This window comes from Manis pentadactyla, chromosome 1 (genome assembly GCF_030020395.1).
Source record: "Manis pentadactyla isolate mManPen7 chromosome 1, mManPen7.hap1, whole genome shotgun sequence".
In the NCBI taxonomy this organism is placed as follows: domain Eukaryota; kingdom Metazoa; phylum Chordata; class Mammalia; order Pholidota; family Manidae; genus Manis; species Manis pentadactyla.
Genome location: NC_080019.1, coordinates 92,623,070 through 92,649,106, shown reverse-complemented (window position 1 = coordinate 92,649,106; position 26,037 = coordinate 92,623,070). Strand labels below are relative to the sequence as shown.

Below are 26,037 nucleotides of genomic sequence, written 5' to 3'. Positions count from 1 at the left end.
GGAAAAACATGAATGCAAGCATCATTTGTTCATATGACATCATTTGTTTCTTATATGGCACTTTGATGCAGTAATAGTCTCTGACAAGACTAGCAGCTGTGACATGGCCAAGATTGGTAACTTGGCGCATCCATGGATGTGTGAGCTCTGAGGTTGTCTTCTCTGGATCACTCATACATGCTCACACACACACACTTTCACACGCCCTTCACAAGCTTCCTGTTAGTTCACTGCATGGCTTGTCCTCTGCAGCCCTTTGATTTTTCATGGATAAAGGCTTCCTGGCGGGGAATTTGGTTGAGGCAGAGTGAACAGGAAAGAAAAAAAAGCCCAGTGCAGGGCTTACTAGTGAGCAAGAAGACGTATCATATGAAACAAAGTTTTAATTTTTATTTTACATATTTATACATAAACTTTCAAGGAACCTTCTGACTCCAACAGAATGTTAATAGCACATCTAAAAATGAACTTCAGGTAGTCAACATTCACAAAATGTTGAAAACTGATTAAAATATACATATTACGGAGAGCTACAACGTCACTACGAGGCAGGCATGTATTTTTTGACTTGTATAGCACCGTCATTTACAGTTCTTCTTTAAAACTACAGTGAAGAATGAAAGTAGTCAATGGTAAAACACTTCTCCAACTTAACATTTCTAAACAAATAAAGTTAAAACTACCCTTCTGATTAACCATGATTTGTGATGGTGTAAGTACTGTACATTTTTTGTAACAATATCTTATTAAAATGCCTGATAGTTAGTGGCACAGTAAAAAAATTAAAATAAATTAAGAAGCAAAGGCCAATCACTGGACATTAAGCTTCAGACATTATCAATGACTAACACTGATATTTGTTTCTGTGCCACCTTTAGCAACAGCATTTTTACAACCACAGAAGCAAAATAAATTCTAGCTTATCCTCTGGTTGGAAGGCTTCTTTTCACTTTGCAGGCATTTTCTCTGCCATGTGCTTCTGCTGACTTTCGGCATGTCTGTAAAATTAATGATACAGTTGTTTAGTGCTAAGGAGAAAGATCCAAACTGCTTTGCAATCAACAGTTAAAACAGCCTCCAAAACTGAGGTTCTGAGTTACTCATAGTGAAATCAAGAGAATCAGAAACAGTACTTGATTCAAATGGATTCACCCTCTTCACTTTTTATATCTATGCATGACTCCTTTTATTTAGTAAACTACTGGATTAACCCAAGACTTGTAATGTCCCTTACCTTTGAGGAGAAAAGTGCTATGTTTAAAAATGAAAAGAGATAAGTATCTAAGATAATTTATCCAACATGTGTTTAATTTATGCCTTCTATGTGCCAGGCACTGCCCCTGGTGCTGGAGATGTGGCGGTGAGCACTGAGGTTGTTCTCACGGAGCGTACACCCTAACGGAGAGGGAGAAAGCATGCACAGACAGCAAACAAGGGGAGAGCACCCAGAAAGTAAATGCGAGCGAGGAAGTCCAATCCCGGAGTGACAGAAGGTAACTGCCTGCCTGCTGTATCCAAACATGTGCACACAGACCCAAAGGAAGTATTAAGGCTCCTGACAGAAACTGAAACCAATAATCCAATTGTACTCGTACAAAAACTAATGACTTCCTAACAAATGGGAGGTCTTTGCAGATGCAAAAATGTTCTGTATTTGCAAGCTTTTCCTTCTCGCTCAGTTAGTCCTGAGGGCGTGACCAAGACTGTGAGGACAGGGGCAGCGTGGGGTGAGTCTTCCTACTCAGCAGGCCCTATTATGGCCTGTGAGCACGAAGTTCAGCCGACCCAGCAGCTGGCCGGTGGAGACAGAGTGGGAGGAATGGACAAGCTGCTTCTGTCATGTGCGTGGGCACTAATTAAGTGTCTTCCCAGAGAGTGGTAGGGTCTGAAGTCTGCAAAAGAAAATGTTTTGAAGTAGGGCTTTAGGAAATCATAAATTTGGCAAGAGCGAAGTATCTAAGGGTGTGGTTTCCAGCTGTAATCAAGGGTTCGGGGTAGTTTTGTGTGCTGCCTAGGCCTGGTAGTCAGTGACGTCAAGTTTAACTCACTGGTTTTTATGGTACAGGGAAGATAAACCACAAATACTTTCAGAAATAGGGAAGTGACAACAGCATCCTTGCCATATGCAGAGGCCCACAAATAATTGGCGATATTCATTTGACAATAAAGGAACTCAGAAAAAAGATATCATCAGCCTAAATAAAATTCATTCCTAAACAAAATTATGCCCATCAGCAGACCATCTCATGGTCCTGTTTATGTATATGAAAGAACTTGGATCATTTTTTTAAAGTAGCTCATGGGCCTCACTTAAACAAATTCAGCTCAAATAATACAGTTGACCCTTGAACAGCATGGGTTTGAACAGTGTGGGTCCACTTACACACGGGCTTTTTTCAATACATATATTGGAAAATTTTTTGGAAAACTGACAATTTGAAAAAACTTTCTTTTCTTTAGCTTTATTGTTAAGAATACAGTATATAATACATGTAACATGCAAAATATGTGTTCATTGACTTAAGTTATCAGTATGGCTTCTGGTCAACAATAGGCTATTAGTAGTTAAGTTTTGGGGGAGTCAAGAAGTTATACATGGATTTTCAGCTGCATGGGGGGTGAGCTGACACTCCTAACCCCAGCGTTGTTCAAGGGTCAACTTGTATTTTGATGCCCAATGAGGTAAGATTCCATTGTACCTAAGTAAATTACAGTTTTTACAGGAGTTCAAAAATATGTATGTGTGTGTGTGTGTGTGTGTTCGTATTTGCATGCGCGTGCACACAAACAGTAAGGTTTTTTTTTTCTGGGAGAGAAGGAAAGGACAGACAGGAAATAGCTTTAGAAAATATTGAAAACTGGGTGTTATTTTGAGACATACATGTTATTCTGAGCATGGATTTCATTAATGTTTTAAACAAAGGAGGGAAAAGGTTTCGGTCTATAAAACTAAAAGGTTCTCATCAACTATTTATATGAAAGTCCTTATAGGATTTGCTGCTCTCAAGGCCACAAAGACTCCTTTTGATCAATAATCATTACTGAGGACCTGTACCTGGCAGGCCCTGTCCTTGGCTCTGGGAACACAGCAATGACTGAAATGGGTGTTGTCTCTGCTTTCGGGTGGGGTGGTGGGTAGTGGTTACAGTCAGGAAGGGAGAGGCAGCAGACAAATGTAACACAGTATGACTAGGCTCCACATGGAGGGGTGCATGCAGAGAAGAGGGTCTTACTCCAGTCTGGGTTGGGGGTGGCCTGGGAGCACTTTTCCAAAGAGGTGTCATTTAAGCCAGTGCTTCTCAAATTTGGCTGCACACTGGAATCACCTGGAGAGCTTAAAAAAGTCCTAATGTCCAGGCCACTGCACAGAATAATTAAATCAGAATCTTTGGGGTAGGACTCAGGCATCAATAGTTCATTAAGTCTCCTAGGTGGTTCCAATGTGCAGCCCAAACTGAGAACCATTGATCTGAACTGTCATCTGGAATGGCAGGAGTTGGACAGCTAAAGGGAAGAGGTGATTGGAATGCTCCAGACATCTCTACAGCCATGCTTTCAGCCTGCTGGCATCTGACACTAGAGACATTTAAAAACTCTCAGATCCCCCATGAGCAAAGCTATATTTCTGCAGCCAGGAATGGACAGAAGTTTTTGCCCCACCTGCTCCAAGTTAAAGGGTTCCTCCAACACCTTTAAATGAATAACTCCTTGCCTTTTAACCCCATGGTTCTGCTCACCCTGTTTTCCCACATCACTCCTTCTGAAAGGCATTAAAGAGATACAGTGCAAATGTACATAATAATTAAACACTTTGAGAGAAGGGAGGCGCCTCCCAGTGCCCTCCTGCGAGGAGGAGGGCCAATGCTGCTGTAAGTGGCAGCGACAGGTCTCCGCTCTCACGAGCATGTCACAGAATTTACAAAAGAGTTTACATATTTTTCAGAAGGTGCTGGTATTGGCTGTATATTTCACTACTGATTTCCTATAATCTTAACACCTATATGCAAATTTCTTAGGCCAACAGAAAGGGACGTGTCTTCCAGTTGCTGTGCAGTGCCTGAACACCTCTGTAGATGGCAGTAATATTATTTAAATGGTGGTGTGAGTTCTCAGATGCAGGCAGATGTGCTAAAGCCTTACTGTTTTCTTGTTTTTCATTGTTTTGTTAAGGGCGAGCCCATGTAACACCCAAAGTGCACGGAATAGAGTGCTGACCGTAGATGCTGAAAAAAACATCTAGACATAGTTCTGCAGTATTCATTTTGCTACCAAAACTATTTTCATAGCATTGCATTTAGAAAAAACATTTTACTCAGCATTACATATTGAGAAGAGGTCCTGTAATAGGTTCTTAGGGCATTTATAGTATGTATGTTTCCAAGCTTCTCTTGGATGATTCCAGAACACACAGTTAATTCCTTGTGTCACTGTGACAAGCAGTGTTCTTTCTTTCCTTGGGAGCCTTCTACCCTGAATATCATTTCTGGGATTAATAGTAATCATTGCCTCCTGGTAAAGATTTCAAATGAACTGCCTCAGAGAAGGTGCTATGGTAGATATGAGATCACAGGAATGCTCCCGGTATTTCATGGATTTTATATACTTGCGGTGATAGACCTTTCTACAAGGAAAACTACTGAGAGATGGAATACCTTGGCCAGCATTAGCCCTGTTTCCTTGGCCCCTATGGAAGGAGGCATTCTTTAGCTCTTCACAGAGAGGCACTTGGGGCCAAGCCCAGCTAGAAACTCAAGTCCTGGAGTTTCTCCACGGTGAGAGCAATCTGGTGGCACTGGTGTTACAGAAAAATGCCAGTGTCCCTGCCTTCTGGGCACAGCAGATGTGATCGAGAGTCAGGTCACATGAGAGCAAGTGCCGCTCTGTGGCACCTACAATGTGGCTGCTCATGTGCTGGAAACACGCCAGCCTACAATGGCCCATGGCCAACTCTCTGAGGGACAGTCCTTCAGAATCAAGTCCCTCTAAACCAGAACTGCTGGCCTGGTCTAGGTGGGGTTTAGGCAGTTCTAATGCACTGGAAGTACAGCACTAGGGCGGGTGGTTCTGAACAAGCACTACGTGAAGGAGCATTTTGGCTACTTCCCTGCCATCTAAAGAGCTAATGCCAGCAGAATTTGGGTGGGTACTCATGGAAGTAAGGGAAGAAGTTCTCTAGACCAGCCTGGCTTTCTTTCCTTCTTGGTGAGGCCTCACTGACCTGGTCAAATCTTCAATGTCCACCAGCATGGCATCTTGCTCTGTGTGCAGCTCATCTCGGATGAGCAGCAGCTGGACCAGCTCTTCATTCAAGCCTGGGGAAAGAACAGAGGGCATTTTAAGACATAAAATTATATCTCAGTCCAAACATGTAACTATCTATGGATCATCATAACAGACCATGGATACATACATATATGTAAGCAACTAAACCTAACAGGAAAGTAATTTTTATTAAGATTTAGAGTTCTTCTATTAGCTTCTCATAAGTCCAGGAGAAGTCATCAATTTGAGAACCTGGCTAGTCTGCATAATTGCAGTAGTGCTGGATGAAAAGAGTAGAATATATAGGATTTCCAATCACATTCACATTCAAGTGGGAAAAGAAATTGTTAGCTACTAGGAGAATAGCTTTTTAGAAGCAGCAGGACTTTGTTTGGAGAAGTGTGAACAAAGAAGTCGGGGGCATATTAAGTTTCCACTGCTTTTCTGGATGCTTCTGCCACACTGAGAGTGGGAGACTCCCCCCACCCCCACCCACTGCACCTGGCCACCTGGTGGTGTGGGGTCAGACGCCCAGCTGTAGACAAGGCACTGGGGGATGCTTCCACTGTCTAGGGAAGGAGCAACCCTCCGTGCAGGCTGTTCTAAGAAGAACAAGTAATATCTAAAGCCATTGGAAAGCCATTGTAAGACCTGAAGAAATCCCCCTGAAATCTCTGTACAACAGATGCTGAGCAAAGTGTTCCTTAGGACTTACACTGGGAATAAAATATAAATGGAAACATTTCTAATCCTCCTGAAATCAGTGCATTGAGTTAAACTGGCTTCTGCTCCTGAAAAAAGATTAAGAGTCAAGGGTTCTCTCTTACTACTTTTCCTCAGACTGGCTATGAATGAAAGCTTCTAGGTCCCAACCCATGGGCACCTGGGGGAGAGCATTCATGTAACAAAAGCTCTGGGCCCCAGAACGAAAGGAAGGAGGTATTCGGTGAAGCCCTCCTTGGAAATGCTTTTAGAGATCCTGACTTCAAGTGATGCATTTATTGGCCTTTAATTCAGACTAATTTCAAAATTAAAAGAGGGAGAAAAAAAAATCACACAAAGAGGTCTAAAATTTTATCTAATTCTGAAAGGGATTAGATGGCAATTTTATTATTTAAAAGTCTAAGGACGATGTCTCAGTGGTAAAATATCAGAAAGCCTGTTAAATCCTTGACACGCCTAATAATCTGTTCTTAACTAAAATTACAGTAGAATTTAAAAAAACGCTGACTCTTCCATTTCCTTAATTAAAATGTTAAAACTATCTTTGATTTTAAAACAATACAGAATGTATTAACTTGACACCAGATACACCAAAACTCTCTTTGTTCCAATGTGTTCTTAGGGTAACTTTTTATACTAGTATTCAGTAGGGTGCCAGCACAATGCATAGAAATTTTTCTCCCACACAAAGTTTTTAACTTTTTAGTATGGAAATTTTTTAATTGACACAAAAGCAAGACAATAGTTTAATGAATCCTTGTGCCCTATGCACCCAATCGATTTCAACAGCTATCAACTCATGGCCAGTCTTGACTTCTCTAGGTCCCCTCTGGGTTATTTTAAAGCAAATTCCAAACACCGTATTATTCTATCTGTGAGTGTTTCAGTATATATACCTAAAGACTGGACTCCTTTTTAAATTAACATAATTGTAATGCATTTATCATACCTGAATAAATAAATAAATCTTAATAAAACATTCAGTCAGCATTCAAATTTCCCTGCTTGGCTGCTAAAATACTTATTCACTATTTGGTGGTTAGTTTGTTTGAATGCATTTAGTTGGCTTGTTTCTTAGGTGGTTTTTAATCTTCACGTCTGAGGACTTTATAGAATCATGCCTTCCAGAGGCTGGAGGGCGTGCACATTCATTTAGACCTGGCCAAGGAAGTATGTCCTTCCATCGGGCCAATAGCCTGCCCTTCTCTGTAAAACAGAGTGAGCGCCATTCACTCACCACCCCCTCTACACACTTCTGTTAGAGGTCTGTCTTTATTCTGGGTTGAAAAAAGGCCCATGCTTTGTCACTTTTTCTTTTTACATATCAGTCATATATTTCCATCACTGGAGTCCCACAAAATAAGCTTTGATGACCTAAAATGAATGTATATACAAGTAAAGTTGAGGGTGTAATTGTGTAATAAATGACTTGTACTGACTAACTTGTATTTGTATCTTCTAGAAATAAATCTGTGACCCAAATCCATGCAGGGCACTGTGGTGGGAACCAGGAATGTAAGATGAGTAAGAAGAACCTTTAATTTCTGTGAGCCTTGAAAAATTCTTAAAGTTTCTGGCCATTTTACAGTAAAAGAAAACAAAAACAAAAACAGAGCCTTAATGATACTCTTCCTTTCCTTGCAAGCACACAGGAGGAAACCAGTGAAACATACAAAGGAATTGAATCAAGGAAACAGTGCGGCCCCATTACATTGTACGTTAACATCCCATTTTCAAGCACCTCTTACACTTACTTTCTATCTGGGAATGGAGGTCATTGACTATCACTTGTAGCTGCCCAATAGTCATGTCTCTCAGGTCAGTGGGCTTTAAACTTCTTTTCATCAAGCACTCACTTATATGAGGCATGTGTGGCAGCTGAAGATACAAAGGGGTGAAGTGGGGGTGTGAACAGAGCAGCAAGGACACAAGACCCAGTTTTCTCCTGAGACCCACCCTCATTCACCCACCTCAGTTCAGGTTCTATGCTTAAATGCTTTCCCAGTCTGAGCAGTTTCCAGTGTGAGGCCCTATCTACACATACCACATTGTCTAAAATGCTAGTGGCATCAAAATGCTACACTGCTCAGATCAAAGCTTTGGATTGATTTTTCTCACAGGCTGTGACAATGGTGAGTCACAAATGAATTATCAGGGAGGTCAAGTAGTATCAGTGACATGGCTAAAATGATTAAGATCAGCTACTTATTAATTTACGATAATGTGCTTTGAATGCTTTGTTCACTGAAGTCTCACAATGGAGCTCTTACACAGGTGTTACTATTCCATTTCAGAGAAGAGAAAACTGAGACTTAGGTAACTTGCTCAGAGCCCCACAGCAGGGCAGAGCTAGACTTAAACTCCGCAGCCCAGGGGTCTGCTCCACTGGGCCATCCTGTCTCCACTGAAAGGTGGGAACAAGAGCTAAAGCAAAAGCAAGTCTGCCACAACCAGTAGGTTCTTAAACTGACAGCTTTAGAAGAATTAAAACATTCCCATGACAGCTCATATTGCCCCTAAGAAACATTACTGTGAATCAACAGCAAAGTTTGCTTTTGTGAAATCTGTTGCTTATGTACTCTTCAGTGACACAGTGAGAAGGAAAAAGAAACAAACGTAAATATTTCTCAATGACAGTACTTTTTACAAAGTGCCTCGTAGAAACCCGAGTTTGCACAACTCTGGGAAAGGACTGGGACAGTGCTAACCATTCGCAGTCACCAAACCCTCGCATTTTTCAGCGTTTGCTGCTTACAAGGTCAGCGACAGGAGACTTTTTCCTGTTCTGTTTTTCCACTTCTACTTGCATTTTGGCCATGGGTTTGGCCATGGCGAGGGCCATTTTGGCTTCTGCTTGCAATTTCTTTTGCCTTGTGAGGAAGTCCATGTCATCCAGGGATTCAGATTCCTCTTCAGTAGTGTCTCTATCAGAATAGGAGGAACTCTGTTTGCTCTGTGGAGGGAAAAAGAGCAGCCCTGAGCCTTTTGTGCCAGGTGCCACCTTTGGGGATGGGTGCCGGCTTTCCCCTCCCTGGGGCCTCTCTCAGAGAGGCCGAGTCCCCTCCACCAAGGTGACTTGCAGCTTGATTTGATCTGTACAAGTTTCAGGCAACATTAAAAAAGGTCACTTATGTCCTCAGTGTTAATAACAGATTCTGATTTTTGCGTAAAGAGTAGCATGACTAGTAATAGGGAGAATATATTTATGACAATCTTGAGACATTTCTTTGATTCTTGGTCTCAAAACTTTCTGGAAGTGATCAGATATAGCAAAATATTTAACCCAGAGCTACGGTGGTGTGTTGCTCCCTGGAGTGGATGGGACCTCAGGAAGCCAATGAAGTTGTGAAGCTGTACTGCACTCAAAGACCAACAGAGTTCCCTGCTGGTCTTTGGTAAAAAAGGCGATAGGCAGGCCTCACAGAGAGGAAGTAATTCTAGCAACAAGAACTCAGGGGCATTGAGCCATCTTTTGTTCATATGTATGCAAGGAATGAGTATGGAACGCTTTACACACATTATTTTGCTGGTTTCTGTGAGCAACATCTCTATGCACAAGCCTTCCCACCCCTGCTCCTGCCCTGACTCCCATTCCCTGTGCTTTAAAATGTGTCATTATATGTGTTAGTCTGTGTGCATATTACTAAGCCCAATGAGGAAAGATTGGCAGATAGCGTATTTTCCTTCATAACTTTTTAGGGCATCTGTGATCTCTCTTATGGTTTAACATGGAAATCGTTGCAAACTTTAACGGGGCTTCTGTCTCCTTATTGTATCACAGTTTTGATTTTTCAATTACTCTCAAATTCTAGGAGCATGCCACGTCAAGAAATGTTAAGAGATATTTATTTTTAAATCTCTGCAGTATTTGTTTCTGAATAACAACCGAAAAGAAGCTAAAGGACCAGGAAAGCACACACCCTGAGCTTCGGTGGAAGCTTCTGGACTCACCATGGGAGACAAGGGGGTGTCCAAGCTGGTTTCAGTCTTACTGTCATCGGCATCGCTGTCCTTGTCACTGCTGCTGTCATTGACGAAGCAGATCTGCAGGTTCATCCCACTCTGCAGGCTGGGTGGAGGCAAAGAGAACACTCATTCCACTCAGCTCCCTCTTGTCTGGTGGCTCTCAGTGGGACTGTCTGGCTTTGCTAACAGAGTAGTTTTCTATGGTCTTCGCATAGAAGAGTGAGGGGCCACTATCACTCTCAGCTTACAGATGGTAACTCCTACCACAGCGTCACGATTATAACTCAGTACATTGGTAAAAATGATAACTTTTACTAATATTGTATTTGTTCTTTTCTACATCAATTTCACATTAAGTGAAAAACAACTGGAGGCAACATGATACAGTACCCGGTACAGTGCCAAACACAGATGGCGCGGGATGAAAATGTGTCGAGTTACTGAGTTTGCACTCCTGTCAATGAAGATGAATGGAGTCCTCGGTCAAGTAAACCAGCCTGGTGTCATCTAGTGACCTGTCCCACGGAGATGGCCCAAAGAAACTCCCTACAGCCAGCATCCCAGGGCCACAGCTCTCTGAAGGAAGACTCCTTTTTCCCCCCAGATAGGCAGAATAGGGTCATCCGAAGGAAGCCTTTATTTAAGGCAGTTGCCAAAAGCCAATCAAGGAAGCTCATTTATGTCATCAAGAACAAAACACACCACAGGTTCACCCTAGCAGAACTTGAGGAAACCCCAAACCCAGCCAGAACGGCACAGCCTGAGAAGGCAGCAAGGCTCTGCAGACTGTGTGTACAAACAGCCTCAGAGGAGGAGACTTCTCATTATCTTGTGGAGAATCCTGAGGCTCCACGAGTGATATTGCCCGAAATGTGGTCACAAAGGGTCACCTGGCTGTGAATCTGCTGTGCACTGGGCCAGATAGTGCATTCAACTCTGTTCCAATCTCTTGAAGTTGAACACATTTCAATACTATTTGGCAATAAAGAGTTTTTAAAGAAGTAATGTTTAAAGCATTCCTAGTAGTCCCAGTCTGTGAGTAAGCTTAGGAAAAGACAAGGCAAAAAGAGCTTCCTAAGCAGCAAGGGAGGGTAAGGACACTGAGATGCTCTGGCGTTACTACTGTCACGGGAAAAATGCAAAGAGCGGCGCATCTGATAGTTGACATCTGTGTTTGATTTTTTTTTTATTCCAATGGATATGGACGCTTTGTACAAATTGCCTAGATGACTCATATATAGTGCTTCCTGGAAGCCCATATAGAATCCAGAAAAAGAAAATCTGATTAAACACAGGCACTGCCGTTGTTACGTGTATGTACTGCCACCTACTGTTAGTTTGTGTAATTAATGAGGGTCCCAGCTTATTTCCCACTAAGGAAATGGGGCGTCCGCTCACATGCTCTGTTCTGCCTGCCTTCAGGAGCAGGCAAGGAGAGCCAGGCCCCGGCTGGGTGCAGAAGGCAACGGGTTCTGCTGTGATCAGCTCAGCGTGCTTAGAGTCAGTCAGACTTAAAAGTTCTGCATCCTGACTTCTTTCACTAGGCACATCACTTAGCCTCTATGAACCTCAGTTTCCTCATCTGTAAAATGGGGTGAATAACTGTGTTTTATAGGAAGGATGTAAAGAGTTAGTTTACAGCTGGGCACTGGGCAAGTGCTCTGTACACATTCATTATCTTCCTTTTCCTACTTTCTGAAAGCCTAACAAAAGAACACAGACTTAAAGGTAATGTGACTTTGTAAAGGTATCTCTCAAGTCACTTACTCTAATACCTCGCTGGTCACAACAATTGCCTGATGCATAGGCAGCTGAGAGCATCTGTGCTCCCTCTTTAACTACTAGGACCCTGGACTTTTACTGAGCTGGAATTTGTCTCCTTTTAACTTTCCTCCATTGGAATTTTTTTCCTGGAGAAATCTAATATGTTCAGGTTACCCTTTGGTCCCATAGAAAATAAGTTTTAAAATTTATTATGTATCAATCCATTTTTATTAATAAAACTCAAGGTCTGTGGATTAGAAGATAATGAGAAATAAAACTTCAAATTAAAGACAGACATATTTTACAGGCGTATTTTAAAATTAAAAAAAAATTTGTAAGTAAGTCTAATTTGAATCTAGGATTATGTAGCATTTTCTTCATATTGAATAGCTAACATCTTGAAAGGAAGTATTTGGCCACTGTATGCACGGATTATAAAAATATAAAATGACCCATGATACCATTACAAAATAAGGTTAAAACTTCCAAAGATATGTGTTTTCATTCTGAAGAAACCTGGGTCTGTTGTTCTGCCCTCAAACTGACCTTTGTGCTAAGGATCAACTCAGACCTAAATCGACTGTCCCATACAGTGTTTCAAATTCAGAAAGGCAAAGGAAGGAAAAAAAAAAAAGGAAAGGATTTAGTAGTTAGAGTAAAATGAAAAACCCTCAGGTAGAAATTCAGAAAATCGCCTTCGTACCACATTATCACCGTGGGAAATGGAACAGAGCTTCTTACAGGGTGAGACTTCTAATTCCTTTCTGTGGTAATCACCAAGAATGTTACTCTCAGGAAAAGGAAATTATATGACATAACAGCTAATGGTTCAGAGGGGATTTTAGTAAAGACATCTTAAAACGGACTCAGGTTTCAAAAAGGATTTGTTTGCCTTTAGCCTTTAAGTGGGTTTTAAGATGAAGGCGGCTTTGGAGAAGCAGCCTGGTTGCTGGGTGAGTGGGGCCTTTTGGGGCTGCTAGCAGCCTCTTTGTCATAGGGTCAAGGACCATAACCTCTGTTGGGGCCCTTCCCACCCTGGAGGCATGGTGTGCTGAGGCTCAGTCCTGCAAGCTGGGGTTGCTGGCCTCTGTCCCTCATACCTCAGGGCAACCGGCCTTGCTTGCAACCAGGTTACATAGCTTAGCAAAATCCAAGCTGCTGGGGGTCCAATTTGCCTGGATCTCTCAAGCTCAGTCTGACGTGAAAACAAAACACAATCCTCATCTTTTAATCCATGATATAATTTAAGGTACCCTTTTCAAGATTACTTGATGTTTGCAGTGGCATGTAGCAGGGCATCGCAGGCATCTGCCTTGCCTGTTGATACCAGTTTTGAAAGGTCTGGGTCTTGCTGACCTGGAAACCTCCTCTCCTTATGAACTGCGTGGCAATGCAAAGCCATCCTGCTGACCACAGCTACTGACAGGGAGCCCGAGGGCCGGAGAGTGTGCTGGTGGGGGGCTGCTCAGAACTAGGAAGAGGTAAAGGTGGAGTGTGCCTTCTGGACATTTCAGTGGGAGTGGCAGCGGTTTTCTGAGTGACAGTGCTTATTGACCAGTGGCAGGAAGACATTTAGTGGAGAGGCTGTTCAGTACCTATGCCCGACTGGCTTTTACTGAGAGGAAGAGCGTTACTTGGAAAGTGCTCATGCTGACACTCAACTACAATTACTGGGTATATTATTAAAATATGCATGGCAGTGAGAGAATGGCAGAGATGAAAAGTTCTTAACTACTAAGAGGATATCTCAAAAACCTAACCAAGCAGTAATATGATCAGGTATAAAGATAACACTTTTTTCAAAATCCAAGGACAAGACCAGTTTATTTCTTAAAAGAAACAATGTGATTGATGGTCCTAAAGTTTGCTGTAACTTCTAGTTCAGTAGAAGCCATTTGAATCAAGCCTTTGTCCTTGGCCTGGGCTTGTGGGGACTGGGATTGGCTGGTCTGAGGCCAGCTCTGAACCCCAGAACTATTTATTGTTTTCTGATTTTAGAACTAGGAACCTCCCAGCACCAGCTTAGAGTACAAGAATCCTTGTATAAATGTTTAAGATTCTTTGGTTTTTACCCCCTACAAACCTCTTAGGTAACTTCCCTTGAACTGTTGCATTGAATTTAGTTTAAAAGTATATTCGCTTACATTCATTCTCTTCTTGAGCTATCCAACCACTTAAGCATTACAGGCAAGGTAACGGTTACACAGAAGTCAATTGCCTTCCTCCAGAACAGTGACAGGCTGATTACAAAAATGGTACCAATTGTCCCCTCCCCTTATTGGCCCCTCTGTAGTGGGACTTTGCAGCTTCTCCCATCAAGAGGTAGAGTCCATTTCCCTACTCCTGGGCTGGCCTCCTGACTTGTCTCACCGACAGAATGCAGAGGGAGTGATGGAGTAGCAGCTCCAAGTCTCCCCCATCAGGGAACCTGTACTTTTGAGAAAAGTACCGGCTAGCCAGCCCACTGGTGGATGGGTGACTTCATGGCACCAGGCTCAACCAGCAGTTATCCCGACTGAAGCCCCTAACACGTGAGAGAGCTCAGCCAAGAGCTGGAAAGGCAACTTGCCAACCTATAGGTGACCACAGACACCCAAGCAAGCCCATCCAAGCCCAGCTCAGGTCAACAGAAGTGCTCAGCTGACCTGTAGGCTCCTAAGCAGAAATCAATGCTTATGATTGCATGGCACTGTATAGATGGTTTTTTATTACACGGGTGTTTTATTTTATTATGCAGCATCACTGTGGCCACGATACCTGGTTCAAGGTCACAAAGCAAGAGAAAGCAGGCTAGACCTCTGATTTTTGGAATCCAGCAGCCTTTTCCCCACTACACATAACCTCAGGTTTGATTTATTAGTTCCTGCTTGTGTCTGGCAGTATAATTTTAAAGGTCATGTACCTCCTACAGTTGCTTATAAATTCAGGGCAATTGTATGGTTTTCCTCAAGAAACAGAGTGGGAGGGAACTTCCCATGTGCTTACGAATTCCAAACATGCCTTGTTCACTATCTGTCCACAACCAGTGTGGCTGTGAGAGCCACTGGCCCTGTTGTACCATTTGTTACTCAATATTGCCAACCAGTCTGTGATGGGTCTGTTAAAATATATTTCTATTTATTTTAATGGATCTTGATGCATTATTCAAAGGTTTTATACATAATGAATAATCACCCATATTTTTATAACATATCTTTTTCTGTTTCATGAGAATTTCAAAGGGGAAGGAATATAAAATATGGGCTGTAGTTACCCAAGGGCAGCTATAAAAACATTTCATTTTTCTAAGGATTTGTCACAAAGAAAAACTGGGAACAGTTGAAGTTTGGGTAAGCTCTGGATGTCCTGAACATGTGACGGTGTCTCTAGAGTATGTGCTGGGTGTTAAAATGAGGGGTTGCTACTCCCTGACAAAACAGCTTTCCTGTCCCCCAAGCCCTACCTCCTCTTCTTTTCCTTACTGACTGTTCTATATTGACAATTACCATGAGAGTCACAGAAATGCCTACTACTATTTTGTGAAAAAGGCAAAGGTAAAATTTCGGCTAGCCAATATTTGTTATTAAGAAAATACAATGCTATTTCTTTTTTTACTTTAGTAGGATTGTGTTAATTTTCTTCAGTTAAGGAGTGTGTAATGCACAGGATAATTTAATGCATTTTTAAAAAGTGGTATTTATATAACGAGTGTGAATATTGCTGGTCCTACATATATCATCACACACACAAAAGTACTACAGGTGATTTTAATAACTATGTTAGAGAGAAAAGGGATGGTAACTGTTCATTCATTTGTTCATTCATTTGATGACAAGGCGATAACCATCTTTGCAAACTCCATGGCACCAACAGTTTAGTGCTGAGAAGCTCTCATTCCCTTTGAGCAGGTCACACACCTTCTACTTGGCTACAGTTCGTACTAATCCCTATTGCCTTTTATCTGGGCTACTTCACTCATTTTTTTTTTTTCTTAGCTGGCCCCTGAAGGCATTTTATGGTTCAGGACCACTGTATTATGCATATTAGTAGTTGAACTACAAACAGAAACCAAGTCTTTTAACATGTACCAAGTGCATGGATCATTAAAACACAATGTACAAATAGAAATGTGGAATATATAGAGCACTGCCAGAGAACTAAAACAAACGCAACAAAAACATTTAGTAGATACTTCCTGTCTTAGATATGAGAAGAGAAAAGAAGCTCTTTTACTACTCAGGCATTAATTACTAGGAAAAGTGTTAACCACAAGGAGCAACTGCAGTAACTGCTGAAGGAAAGGAGGTCTTGGTGAACTGTGGGTGGGGGAAATAAATGCAGGGGAGAGATGGAGATGCTAGCCCTGCAGCAGTTCTGAGCTCAGAGAAGTTAAGGGCATTTCAGACTAGGTGCCTAAGAGAGGCTTGGGGCAAAGGAAGAAATCAGGCATTTGATGGTCCCAGCAAAAGCTGAGGAGGGCAGCCCCAGGGGTGGCTGGAGTGTGAATGGCTCTCTCTGGGCTTTTTTCCTCCATATCCTGCACATACTCTTTTTCTGCTCCCTTTCCTAAGGCTAGTTCTGGACCCTTCCATCTGTACACGTTCACATGATGGCTGGAAGGCACCAAGACTTTTAAACGATTTGGTTTTTGTTTGTAGTTCAACTACTAACTATGCATAATACAGTAGTCCTGAACCATAAAATGCCTTTAGGAGCCAGCTAGGAAAAAAGAGTGAACAAGCCCAGATATAAGTAAGAAATGTATAGAAAAGGGGAACTAGCATTCAGCAGCAATTCTTTGGTGAGGCGTCTGCCTCTGTATCCTAACCTGCTTCTTGAAACCTCTAAATACTTGCATTTCCCAGATAGCTGTTGGTTCTAATCTGACAGTGTCCAGTTCCTGCCCTAATGATCACTGACATGTGATTAAATTTGGAATTATAGGATGTTCATGTTGAAAAAACACATTTTCACCAGAGACATTTTCTAGCATGAACTGAAGACCAGAATGAGGTTAAATTATATGAGGTCACAAAGCTGGTATTTTATTGTAGGAAAGTCGAAAGCCTGTCTTGAGAGGCCAGGTCACTTTAGGGATAGAATAAATTCATGAATGGAAGAAAAAAGGAAGATGAAAAAGGAAAGCAAACCAAAAACCTGGAACCAACTCCAATCAATGCCTAACAAGAGACTGAGTCAGCACACGATGGTGAACTGTATGAGAAGCCATTTTGCCGGGAGTAAAAATATACACAATAGAAGAACACTTATGAATATGGGCAACTATTCCTGATATACTGTTAAGTAAAAAAAAAAAACCAGACTATAAAACAGTAGGTATCATATGACTGCAACTTTGGAAACAAAGATATGGATGTATGTGCATAGAAAAAATGCCAGGAAACATAAATAGAGAGTTTTGGTGCAAGAAATTCAGTTGACTTTGAATTTTTCTCTTTTGAGCTCCTCTGAGTTGCCATGTGTGGGTATTTAGCAGGAATTAAAAAAGGAAAAGGCGAGAAAATGCGCTAGTTGATTAGCACTTGTGTGCTGGAGAAAAGGTGAGTAGGATTAAGTGTTTGACAGCTGGAAGAGGATGGCTGTGGGTCTGACTCAGATGGTGTCTATGCAGGGACCATGACTCATGCATGAATCAGGCTAGGCTTTTGTTTTTCGTAGGGTGCTAGAGGGGTGATCCTTTTGGAGGACAGCAAGAAAGATTTTTTTGCAAGCGAACATCTCTGGGTATGGACTCTTATTCGTCTGTTGACACTGCTTCCTAGCCCAGTCTCAATCCCATTCTCCTCCTTGAATCTGAAGTAGATTACAGACTCTAAAGTAGTTGATAGGCATTTAACTGTTCGCATTTTTAAAACCAGCCTGCCCAGTCCAGACAGAGTTTAAAGTTGCATCTGCCTGACTTTCTAATGAGTTTCAGCTGCTGGAGCTGAGGACCTGCATGTCTTCTTCCAGACCTGTGATGATGCCCCTTCAAGACCTGTGATGATGCTCATGTGGCCAGGGTAAAGAAACGGCAGGTGGAGAGGCAGTGCCTGTGCATGCTTTGAAGGGTATGACTGGATTTGGTGAAAATCTTAATTGCAAATTCTTTTACTAGCTTGAACACTGAATCACTGCTTTCACCACTTTTTATGTTCATGTTTTTAAAAATGTTGGAGCTGCAATTTAGGTGCGGTTCCATAATAAGCTTTACCTCAAAGACATTCTCTTTCATGATTGAATCTGCGGTCATTGCATTCAGTATGGTCATTAAAAAAAATGTGGTAGATCTACTGAACTGGTTTGATTCGATGAAACGTGGTTATTCGTATTCTGCCATCTCTGAAGTCAGGCTCTCAGCCACCCTGCAGCTAGCGGCATGACTGTTCTTCTGAGCAGGAACACCATCAGCCAACTAGCTGGTCAAGGACCACCAAGGGAGAGGGGAGCTCTGGTAGCTGACCGCTCATGCCTTCTGATAAGAACCACAAAGTGACGGCATCAAAATTTGCAGAGTGGAGGCCCGTGGCTTGAAAGGTGATACACGGCCTCCCCTGATGGCACAAAGGGTGACAACCGGGGGGGGGGGGGGGGCGGGGAAGCCAAAGAAGTTTGACTCTGTAGGGAAGTGGTTAAATAGACAGTTGGATTCTTAATGTGAAAAGGGTTCCATTTGAACTAACCTATTTGGTTAAACCACCTTAGCTAACATATTTCAACTTTTTCTTCTTTTTTTTTGTATGTGCAAGACACATGTGACAAAAGCTTGTATCCAAGTAAGTCTAAAAGGCTCTTTCAATCACTAAAATAAAAATTTGAAGGGTTAAGGAGGCATGGGTCATCATTTAATTGACAGTGGTTTTCCAAAATATCTTCCGTGGATTTTTAATGCATGTACTAATTTGAATGAGAATAATCTGAGGGACACAGAAACTTAGACAAGGTTGAGCAAAGGACAGGGTTAAACCTCCAGATGATGCAGTTCACTTGTAGCCAGGGAAGGTGTTTTCTAACAGCAGCGGATGCTTTTGTAAACTCTCAGAGGAGCCCTGTCTTCATATGAGCTGCATAGGTCTAGACACATGTGCATGAACACTGTCCAAAGGGAGTGCAAATTGCAGTAATAAAGTCATGGTAACTTGTCAAACATGATGCGCCAATGAAAAATGATTCCTAGAAGCTCTTTTAATTAAACATTCAGCTGTCCACTGGAGTCATTTTTAAACATAAAATGAAGCTCTGTGGCCTTTTTCTCTCTGCCTCCAACCCTTTTGCAATAGCTCCAAAAATTGAATTCTCATTGTTGATAATAAAAAAATTCATAAGACAGGGTACAGCTGGTTATGCCTCTAGCAAGATGTCAAATCTCGCTTGCACAAAATTAATTGCACCTAATTAAACTGGGGTCACTGGCATTATTGTAAAATGAGACTATTTATTAGACAATGAAAATTTCACAAATACCAATTTGCTTTTCTTTCAGGTTTGTGAAAGAGAAGAATTGTTTACATAATTAAATTTGTTTTGCCATTTTAATCCTATTACTCCTCAAAAGAATCACTTCAAATCTTGCTTCTCTTTTAAAATTGTGTAATATTTTAGAATGCTACAGGTAATCCTTGGAGGAAGGCATAAAAATGATGGGTTTTCTATAGATTACTTTTCAAATAGGATAAAAAAAAAAGAATTTGCAAACAACCATTTGTAAAGACAAGTATGTTGGGATTACTTACACGAAGGGTTGCCTAAGCAAATTATTAGCACACATATATGAGATTAATATGAAATTTAAAAGATAGATTGCTTGTTATAAATAGGTTGCTATGGCATTCACCTATTGCTTTAAGAGAGATGCCACAGAAAACAAATTTCATTGCCTTGAAACAAGACAACCTCTTTCCTTATGCTAGGTATGTATGACCACCCTGCTTACTTCTTCCAGAAAATTATGCAAAAATTATTACTGTTAGAGACAAAAGGATGATTCACTTTCCTGGCAAAATGATGCTAGTTTGACCCATGATTCCATAGCAGATTGTATATACACACACACATACAGATTCTCAGTTCCTCATATACAAAGCTCCTATGAATCTAATTTCTTTAAGGCCTCTTTAGATCACCCTCATCTGTCCAGTTGGTACAACTCCTTGGGCTATGATGCCTACCCCCACCCGCAACTCAAACACAAAAGGAGGTAGTGGGTATCTATTACTGGTCTTGTCTTTTCCATTCACCAATAAACCTATAAGAACAAGAAGGAAATGAGCAATGATTTGGGAATGCTGAAATGGCTGAAATAGTAAACAGTAATCATTATTCAAACCAGCTGCTCAAAAGCTCTCTGGGGAATTTCTATTTTTCATAATATTCACGATGTTCGGAAAGAAGGATAAAGCCTATTCGAGGTTACCCCATTCCATTGTATACTTTATGAAAAAGATTGCATTGGATTGCATTTATATTTATATGTATGTAAATAGAATCTATCTTCGGGTGAGGCAGGAAGAGGTGAGAGTCAGGGTTACTGAGCAAAGGAGGATGGAGAAGGCAGAGAATGTTTCCCCCACCATGTCTGATCAGGCTGTAATTCTTGAAAAATGAAAGACCTCCTAGACATCCATTGCTGGTGACCACTCTGTTGTGTTTTCATAGCAGCTAAGCAGGTGTCCATCTCTTCCATAACACTAAGCGATATAAACTCAGAATATGAAACAATGCTGATTCAAGATTAACTTGGATAATGAAAAAGTATCTCATAGGAAAGTACTAAAGAGAAAAGGAGTATTTTTTTTCAAGAGCATGAGTAAGCCTAGTATTTCTTATTTCAAATATAGGCTATTCATTTTTCTCATTTCCTTTTAAGTTTTTAAAAGCTTTTCACAGAAGCATTTTTAAAGAGAAAAAAAATGACCAACAGTCTCAATTTGAAAAAGCTGATTATGTGTGGATTAGCGAATTTTGAAGGAAAAAAAATGGCACTCCCTATATTTGCCACATTTCAGTATAAGTCAAATTTAATTAGTTGAGTTATAAAGCAATATCAAAAATTCTTTTGCTGCAGTATTAGGCATAAAATATCTTTATGGGATTACGGGAAACCTAGCTTACATTTAGCAGCTTGTCACTTTTTTAAAAAGTGTTTTAGGAGACAGTACCAGTTAGAGAAACTCAGTGGGGCTGGAACCCACAGGACAATTGAGAGGGGCTTACACTCACAGAAGCAGCTTAAACATGTTTTCCCCGGAGACCTGCATACCCGGAGACTTCATCATTTCCCACATACTGGGTATGAAGTTAATTTTTACAGGGAAATGCATATCCTTTCAAGTATATAAATGGAACTCTATTATTTTGCCAAAGGTTCCACTTTCTTGGGAAGACCCCACCTCAAAAGTAGGCTCAGCACTTCAGAGTCTATTGCTTCACCAATTAAAGTCCTCAGTTCCATTTAAACTTGTGTGCTGAGCTCTTCAGCATAGTCCAGCCATGTAAGATCACCTGGGTTCTGATTATTTAACTAATTCAACACAGGTGCCTCTGGTGCATTTTGAAGGACCATATTGGTACCTCAAGGTTCCAACACCCCTCAAGTACTTTTGTAAGTAAAAGGTAAGATATTTCTAGCTCAATTAAGAATTTCAGGGATTTTAATGCATTAAGAAAAAATTAATTCTAATAGGGATGGGGAAAATGGGCTATACAACTGCAACTGCATATTTCCTAAGGCTTTTCACCTACATTATTACCAATGAGGGGGAAGGACAGTCTTTGCACACTTTAAGTTTACAGGGATAAAGTGGTATTTCTTGGAAAAATTAAGTCTCATTATTAATCATCATCCTTAGGGTATCCAAAAAGTCATCATGTTCTCACAGAAGATGATCTCATCCCAGAATGTGGAGATGAAAACATCAGAAAGAACAGGATATAAATAATCTTCCTTATGGTGCATCAACAAGTGCAGCTTGTTATGAGCTACGGTGACATACACATTTGTTTTAGATAGCAGAGTCTCCAAAGGGAATAGATGACTCAGTGATTTTCAAATTTTGCTCTGCCAGGAAAGTTTCAGGTGGGCTTTAGGGGCTTGTGGGGGAGGCAAAGTAAGGGCCACTGAAGCTGGGGATGTAGACTGGCAAGGAAGGGAAAGGATGGGAGACGTGCTTTCTGGGCAGGGACTCCCCTGTCCCTCTCCCTCAGTCCTCCTGAACCAGAGGAGGACTGCTTTGTTTTGCATAGAGGGTCCTACACAGGCTTTTATTTGAAAAGATATTTCTGCTATTAAAAGTAATGAAAACCTTCCTAAGACTTCTAGTTTAACATGGCATATTGGACATAGGTATTTAATGTACTCTCTCTTCTGAAATCCTAATAAAATAATACTAAAGGAAGAAAGATGGTATAAAATCTACATGGAAGAAGAAAATGGAAAGGGAGACAACAGTACACAAGAAAGCTTGAAAAAATTTTGGAAGATAAAATGCAGGTGGGCAAAAGATCCCTGACTTAAATTAACTGCTTCAGTCTGGCAGCACCGGTAGGGGTGGTTGGTGGAGGGAGCGGTGCATTTACCCTGTACAATCCCAGACGTGGGACTTCGGGTGTATCTGAAGGCAGAGGAGTGGGGTAGAGCTGCACACGGGGAACACTGAACGCCCGAAAGGACCAGCTAGGCCCTTTATTTGTCCTGCCCACCTGAGGTCTGGCAGAAGGAGGACATTTATTTATTATCTTGAGAGGTTGAATCAGAGGAGCCCTGGACTGGGGCACACTCAGCACAGCACACTCAGTGTCCATGAAGTGCCTCTCTGAACAAGAGAATGAAAGAAAACTCTACATGCTGAACCTTCAAACCATTCCCTGCTGGAGTCTTAAAACACTGGCAGCCAGGCTTAAAACTCAAGAGGAGGTTGGAGAATTCTTCTCTGTGGCAACTTACAGCCCAAGAGAAAACAACTTTAGATACTTTTAATTACCCTAATGGAATAGTTGTGTTTTTATCTGACCATTCTAGAGGGAAGTTCATCATTCATTAGTTCAACAAATATTTAGTGATTACTGACTATACATTAGGTGTTATTTAGGCAACAGTTATGGTGGAAACAGACCAACACCTGCTCTCTTGGAGCTTATTTTTTTAGGGCTAGAGAAAGACAAAGAATGGATTAAAAAATATATACTACAATGTTGGGTAGTAACAAGGGCCACAAAAATAAATCAGGGTGGGAGGATAAATACATGTTAATTAACTGTTTATGTTATTGCTAAGGCTCCCAGTCAACAATAGGCTATTAGTAGTTAAGTTCTGGGGGAGCCAAAACTTATCTGTAGGTTTTCCACTGCACTGGGGGGTCAGTGCCCCTAACCTCCCATTGTTCAGGGTCAGCTGTACTACCATTTTTAATCTTCAATGTAGTAGGGTAACTACCCAGTACAGTCAAACAAACTGGAGGCATGAGAATTGGAAAGGAATAAATAAAGCTATTTGTGGTAGACGGTATTGTTTAAAAATTGCAAAGAATCTACAGACAACCTTATTAGAAACAATAGGAGAGTAGATAAATAATAGGAACAATGTAGCAAAGTGGGTGGCTATAAGGCTAGTATACAAAGTAAGCTGCATTTTACCAGGAGCAAACAATGAGAAAGCATTACCAAAGAGAATTTAACATAATATCAGAATGTCAAGTAGCTAGAAATGAGTATAACAAAAGATGTAAACTATCTCTAAATGGAAAATTATAAAATCTTTTAAAGAAATATTCAATAAGATCTATATAAAGTAGAGAAAGGCCATGTTCATGGATAGAAAGATTTAATATTGTGAAAGTGTAATTCTCCCCTAAATTGATGAATAGATACAGTGCAATTCCAGTCAAAATCCCAGGAGAGTATTTTGCTAAACTTGATTAGATGACTTAAAATTTAAATGGAAGATTTAAAAAGCAAGAACAGTTAGCATACCTCTGAAGAAAAAGGAGAGGGACTTGCTTGTCCAGATATCAGGATTTATTTTATGTCTATAGTGATTAGACGGTATGGTACTGATGCAGGGACAGAAACACTAATCAAGGAAACAGAACATATTCTCATTAATGTATGATATACAGAGGTGGTCTGTCACATCACTGAGTAAAAGAGGGATTGTTTAATAAATATGATGGAAAAAATGGTCAAGTAAATGAAGAAAGATGAAATTAGAGTTATCTGTATCGTATCAAGGAACCAACTCCTGATTGATCAGAATTCAAAAAAATATCAATACTTCCAACTTTTGATAGGAAATCTAGGTTAATGTCTTTTGGATCTTGAAGCAGAAGTTTTTTTTGTACAAGATACAGAAAGCACTGACTATAAAAGAAAACTTTGATAAAAATTAACCATACTAAAATTAAGAACTTCAGGCACATTAAGGAAGTGAAAGGACAAGTTACAACCTACGAGAAGATACTTGCAATACACAAACTTGTTAAGGATTTAGTATTTTGATAAAGACCTTTGATAAATTAATTAAAAAAAGCATAAAGAATCTAATAGAAATTTGGACCTAAGACCCAAATAGACATTTCACAGAAGGGGAAACAAAAATGGCTAAAAGCACAATGAAATAGCCATTCAATACCTATTCGAGTAACAGAAATAAAGAGAAACTGGCAATATCGAGTGTTGGAAAGACTATGGATTCACATGATCTCTTGATATTGTTGGTAGGAGTGTAACTTGCAACCAATATGGAGACCAGTTTGGCATCACCTTCTAACTGTGAACATTCATGCATTTTCTTAGTAATATACACAGAAGGGAAACTCTTGCACACAGATAGCAGAAGACATACATGAGATTATAAACAGCGATGTCTACAAGAGCAAACCTTGGGAACAACCCAGTGCCTATCGTCAGAAGAGTAGCTGAATAAATGTGATACATTCACACTGTGGAATATAACAGAGTCAAAATCGTGGACTGGCAAAGGGAAAAATGGGGCAATTTTAATTTCAGGACAAACAATAAAATTTCTCAAGTAATAATCGTTTACCATATGGTTCAGTGTGAATAATATATCATCTTAATAATGCAAACACTGAACAGCTATTTGACCCCAGATTGTGAAATATTATAAAAGGAGAATGTGGGGACGTATATATACATATCTCTGTGGGAAGGTTGTAAAGGAGAGTTAGATCCCAATTGTTTATAGTTGGTAGTGAAGAGATGGCGATTTAAAAGTAAAAGCTAAGAAGATAAGCATTTTACTGAAAGATATGTAAGTAACTATCAGGAGAAACAGCCAAGGAGTTAAAAGGTACTATATCTGGAGAGTGGGACAAGGACAGAGAGGGATGGGCCAGGGGAGTGTTACTTTTATTTTGTGTTGTAGTTATACACTCTGTGGTAGTTATTGATTGTATTTTACTTTCAAAACCATACAAACATATACACAAATGTTTATTTTAAAAACAAAAACCTCCCATTTGGACCAGCAGGATATGACACTGCTGGGCAGAGAGATGGGGTTTCTAGAAGAAAACTTTTCGGCACACTGAAGAATATTAGAGAGCAGCAGCAGAGATCTGTATGGATATATGGTCCAATTCCCTTATTTTACAAGTTAGGAAACTGAAGCATGATCAAACTAAGTAAACTGTTAAAAGTCTCAAAATCAGAAGCAGAGCAGGACTAATCCTCAGGTCTCCAGACCTCTAGGCCAGAGCTCTTCCTGCCAAATCCCACTGAGAGGGGAAAGGGAAAGGCTGACCTTCAGCTCTGGAATGGCATGGAGAGGAGCAAGGGATCCCATAAGACTGGGCTGGCACCCAGCTCTGGCCAAGACGCCCTGACACTGCATGGCCAGACCACAGCTGTTGTCTCCATACTAACCCACCGGTGGTGACTCCCCAAAATAGGCAGCATATATGTGAGCGTATGTGTGCTTTCTCAATTTTGCTGATTTAGAATTGCTAAGGGTCAGACTGAAGTGCAAAGAAGATACAGAAAGTCAAATAGAATAATTTCAATAGATATTAAAGTGTCCAATTCTGGGCCTCACATAAAAGAGACAGTGGAAATCTGCTGGTTGGCTGAATGCATGAATGCTAGTATGCGTCTCCCACACCTGGTGTTCATGGAATATACATCTATATTTATACAGGGAATACTTACTCAGGAGAGCCCAAAGGAAGACACAGATATTCTGACAAGAAAGGCATTTGGGGAGAAGCCAAGAGAACACTGAGAGGCATTCAGTTACTACCATCTTCATTAAAACATTGTTCTATGTACTTTAATCACTTGGAATAACAGTATTCACGAGAGCCAATTTTGCAGACTGGCTCAAAGTGT

The 26,037-nt window shown here is 40.8% G+C and overlaps 1 protein-coding gene across 5 annotated transcripts in view; it reads right to left on the bottom strand.

Annotated features, from left to right (window-relative positions):
* Positions 1–365: 365 nt before the first annotated feature.
* The window catches only part of SCHIP1 (schwannomin interacting protein 1), a 146,004-nt gene continuing 120,332 nt past the window's right edge, over positions 366–26,037 (bottom strand). For all 5 annotated transcript variants that reach the window (XM_036904085.2, XM_036904084.2, XM_036904089.2 and 2 more), the window contains 5 exons: positions 9,937–10,054; positions 8,741–8,938; positions 7,740–7,863; positions 5,219–5,312; positions 366–998 (listed from right to left, as the gene is read on the bottom strand). In XM_036904085.2, the coding sequence (XP_036759980.2) occupies positions 947–998; positions 5,219–5,312; positions 7,740–7,863; positions 8,741–8,938; positions 9,937–10,054 (586 nt within the window). In that variant the 3' untranslated portion in view covers positions 366–946. The remainder of the gene's footprint in view (positions 999–5,218; positions 5,313–7,739; positions 7,864–8,740; positions 8,939–9,936; positions 10,055–26,037) is intronic.